Source organism: Lupinus angustifolius, unplaced genomic scaffold, assembly GCF_001865875.1.
Source record: "Lupinus angustifolius cultivar Tanjil unplaced genomic scaffold, LupAngTanjil_v1.0 Scaffold_253, whole genome shotgun sequence".
In the NCBI taxonomy this organism is placed as follows: domain Eukaryota; kingdom Viridiplantae; phylum Streptophyta; class Magnoliopsida; order Fabales; family Fabaceae; genus Lupinus; species Lupinus angustifolius.
In genome coordinates this window covers 641,908-646,322 of record NW_017727367.1, presented here as the reverse complement: position 1 = coordinate 646,322, position 4,415 = coordinate 641,908, and the positions used below count along the sequence as shown (strand labels likewise).

Genomic DNA, 4,415 nt, shown 5'->3' with positions numbered 1-4,415 from the left:
TTAGTACAATTATATCAATTATTTATTTTGTGTTACAAAACAAATAATCTAATTAATGACAACTTATAAGACTTATGAAATTGATAACAGATATGGGCTTTATGAATGGATACCCAAATGGTTAGCCTATAGGGGATAATGAAAACTCTATAAGTTAACACATAAGGAATGATTATGGTCTCCAAGACACCAAATCCTCAAAAATAGTTTTCACATCTTCCAATGAGAGAGAAAACAAAAGTCCCGAAAGGAATTAAAGATTTAGTTGAAAAAAACTATCACATCAAAACTCTCTCAAAAGGTATATCAAAGGAGTAGATCAGAGAACATGGATTCAAGTATGACTTTGTATCATTGTTTTAAATTATGTGTTAAAATCATGAGATTCAAGATCCTATTATTAATATTTCACCAAACATAAAGAAATATCTAAAAAAAAATAAGAAAACATTTTCAGAAATTTTCATTCAGTTTTCAGTGTTCATCAGAGTTACAACAATACACAATTTTTAAAGTAAAGTAAGCTCATCTGAAACAATACTAAATTAGACCCTTAGGCTATCAATGAACGATTCATCAAGCTTCCTATTAAAAAAATTGCTAAAATACTCTCCACTTGTCATGTTCTTGTATATAGGTGGGTTTCCTTCACCAATTAACTCTTTAGCTGGTCGAATATCTGCAGAAGAACCTGGATAGCAGAATGTCACTATTGACAACCTCTCCTTCCATTTATTTACTACAGCTCTGTGCTCTGGCGCTTTGTATATCCCATTCGTCATCACCTGTTTGATTGAAACAACAGCACAATCAATCACTCTTGTTGTAATAGCCACTCATGCTTTTGATTTTATAGAAAACTTTCTTCTGTGAATCACATTTTCCAACTGAAAGTATGCAATAGCAGTTCTTCATTAAAGCCAATGTTTTAAATTGTGATTGTAGTCAAGATTGTGATTACCACGATTGTAGTCATTGTAGCCGCTGTGATACGAATTGCGACTATTGCATTGTGAATTATTTTGTAATTAAAAAATATTTTTAAATTACCTGGTGTGGTTGCATTGTAGCTCAATACGGCCACATCATTGTGATTTGGTGTCACAACTTGTGATGCGATTGCTGTGGTCACTACAACCGCAATGTTGCCACCGCATCATGTGATCCGCAATTTAAATCACTGTTTAGAACTATAATGTTTTGTTCTATTGCTTTATCAAACATGTAATCAATCATTTTTGGAAGTAGATTTTGTGTCCTAATATGTCACAAGTACAAACCTCGATAATATGGCCGATGTTTACAACAATGGCCCCGTCTATAGGTTCGACGTTGACCCATTTTCCATCTTTGAGGAACTGTAACCCTGGAAAATCAGCACAGTCAAACAAGAGAGTGATCCCGGAGTTGTCAGCATGGGGCACAATCCCGACAACTCTTTCAGGTTCCGGACAGGGCGGGTAGCAATTCATCCTTATATCATATAGTCCTTCTCTGAAACTTTCTGATATCTGTGTATCCTGAAGCCCCAAAGCCATAGTAATGAACTTCACAATTGAAATTGTTGCCTCCCTCATATCTTCAGAATATCTCTCTAATGTTTCCCTATAATCAATTGTCAAGGAAACAATTACAAACATGAGAAACTGTTGTGATATTCCAAGGGAATCACTTGTCTAAAAGGTTAAAATACAAGAAACCCTCATCAGCTGTAGGTCAAATTTGAAAACTCTTATTCTGTTCAAAACTCAACTAGTGAACTCCCTAAACTTCACAAAACTGTCAATATGGATTGTCTGTAAGATCAGTTTGATAAGTTTATACATTTGAATTGCGGAGTTTTAAACCATAAGGGTTTCAGAATTGACCTATGCTTTGCATTTTAGCCTGCATAAAATAAAGACGATAACTTGCTATGAGAAGAATAATAAGAGAGAAAACAGGTGAATACTTGTCAGACCAGAAATGGTATCGCCACAACTAGTATGGTTTGAGTCCAAAGCTAAGGTCCCAAATAGTCAAACAGGGACAAGAAAATCTTAGTGAGACTAAGTGAGAGAGCTTCTGAGCATATCATGCTATAAATCCTCTCAAACCATTGTTTAATTTGATTTATCCATATTTCAACAGCCGTTAGCATCGTTATGCTGTTTGGTTCAGCCATTTAGTATTCATATACCTGAACCGAGGAGGATTTTTTGGCCACAAATCCAATTTCCTGTTCTGAATGGGGAAAGATTTGAGGAAGATCATATCATTCCAATCCAGCTTTTGCTCCTCTGAGGTTACAAATGCTTGGCCATAGCCTTCAAGATTTCCCGGCCTCTGTGCCCATTGTTTTTTCTTTTCAAAAGGCAGATCGAAAAATCCTTGGACTTGATTCTGCATGTTCTTAAGGGATGTATCTGAAACTCCATGATTTAACACCTGAAGAAAGAAAAAGGGTTAAAGGATTGCCAAAAAATCTTGATGGTTTCTTCCTAATTTTTCATGAATATGCCTTTAATTGTGTTCCATTTACATTAACCAAAGAAACAAACAGACACAACTTTGGCTAAGGTTTTTCACTCTCTTTGAGAATGCATGTCATTGAATTAATGATAATTTCAGAATTAATTCAAAAGCAACAAAAATGAAAGAGAAATTAATGCACTAAAATTGAAAGATTACTTAGGAATAATTCAGTTATGGATATGTATGTTAGATTTATAAAGCTAGCATTGACTTTGGGCATTGCAATCACTTCAACAACAAATTGAGAAAACAGCAATTTCTAAATAGAAATAACACAATTCACAACACCGATAACACAAGTGCATAAAACACAGAAGTTTAACTAATCACAACCTGAACTAACTGAAAGCAAGAAACAGTTCAAGTCAATGAATTAATGATAATAACCGAAGGGACAAATTGACACAACTTTGGCTAATGTTTTCACTTTTTATTTATAGAATATACAAGTCTATGAATTAATGTTATTTCCAAGATTATTTCAAAAGCAACCAAAAAATAAAGAGAAATGGTTTGAAATTGAAAGATCAATTAGAATTATAAATATTTCACTTATGGATATGTACGTTAGATTTATACAGCCAGCCATCGATTTTCACATTATAACCATCTCATCAACAAATTTAGAAACTTCCAAATTTTCCTATATATAAAACACATTTATTGATCAATGGCAAAAGTGCCTAAACACATGTAACTGAAACAAATCACAACCTCAACTAATAAAAGTAAGAAATAGTTATAACTACTTTTGTTGTAAATTGTAATGTAATAATTAAACCAACAAGACATTGGTTACGTCTCGCTGAATCCTCAGATACACAAAAAACAAAAAATAAAAAAATCGATTCTTGAGAGACAGTCCTTGGAAGGACTGCCAAACACCCTGGAAAGTGTTAGTTTCTTACTACTGGTGAGAACGTCAGAGTATATTTTTGGTTATACTTATACAAAAACAATCGTAATAATTAATACCTGAAAGACGCCCCAGTCCTTGCATGCAAGGTGAAGCTTTTGAAGCTCCTCGTCTTGTGTAGCAGCATTGACCAACATGGCCATATCGATCAAGGGAACTCGAAGAGATGGATCAGAAGAAACGGTGGAGATGATATCATCACTATCACTATATCTTATATACCTTGGTGGCACTTTATCTAACCGTTGAAGTGCAAGTTCTTGAACACTTGGAACTTGGAGGGATGATTCTAGGTTCTTAGTTATTGAATCCATTGCTAAAATCTGCTTTGGTGAAGAGAGATGTGAAGTCACCACCATCATATATAATACCCATTGTTTGACTTGTTGAAACTAAACAACAAAAATGTATTTTTTTTAACATATGATATAGACACCGATTAAGACCGTCTTTTAATTAAACTAAGATTTTACCTATTATTTATTTTATAAGAATAAAATATATTCTTTTCTCAAGAAATAAGTTATATTATTTAACTACTAAAATTATAACATGTACTATATTTAATTATATTCCTTAAAATATATATATATATATCATAACTTTAGAAACTAGATATAACTTATTTCATGTTAGCATAAGATTAAATCATAATTGACATTTTTATCAAATAAATATCACAGTTGTGTTTGACAGACAGCTTGAGCATAACCCATCAACAACCAATTTGACGGATTTAAACGTGAATAAAATAAATTAGTGGGGTTTGTCGAATACTTTTTTTTAAGATGTTATTCCTGCGAAATGCTAAACACATAACTAAAAATAAAAATGAAAACTAACATAGGTTATCATGGTAGGACAAAAAAACTATGAATCAGTTTTATAATTAGTCGTACATCAGCAAAGTGCCTACGAAGTTGTATTTAAATTAAATTAAAATTACATATTATTATGATTTTATATTTTTATTTATAAGTGGCAC

The 4,415-nt window shown here is 32.6% G+C and overlaps 1 protein-coding gene across 1 annotated transcript; it reads right to left on the bottom strand.

The window, feature by feature from the left end:
• Positions 1-446: 446 nt before the first annotated feature.
• LOC109340797 (protein SRG1-like) lies at positions 447-3,829 on the bottom strand. The gene is made up of 4 exons (XM_019578540.1): positions 3,490-3,829; positions 2,180-2,427; positions 1,281-1,605; positions 447-785 (listed from the first exon to the last, which is right to left on the bottom strand). The coding sequence occupies exons 1-4, from the start codon at positions 3,790-3,792 to the stop codon at positions 546-548; spliced, it is 1,116 nt and encodes a 371-aa protein (XP_019434085.1). The 5' UTR covers positions 3,793-3,829; the 3' UTR covers positions 447-545.
• Between the last annotated feature and the right edge of the window lie 586 nt (positions 3,830-4,415).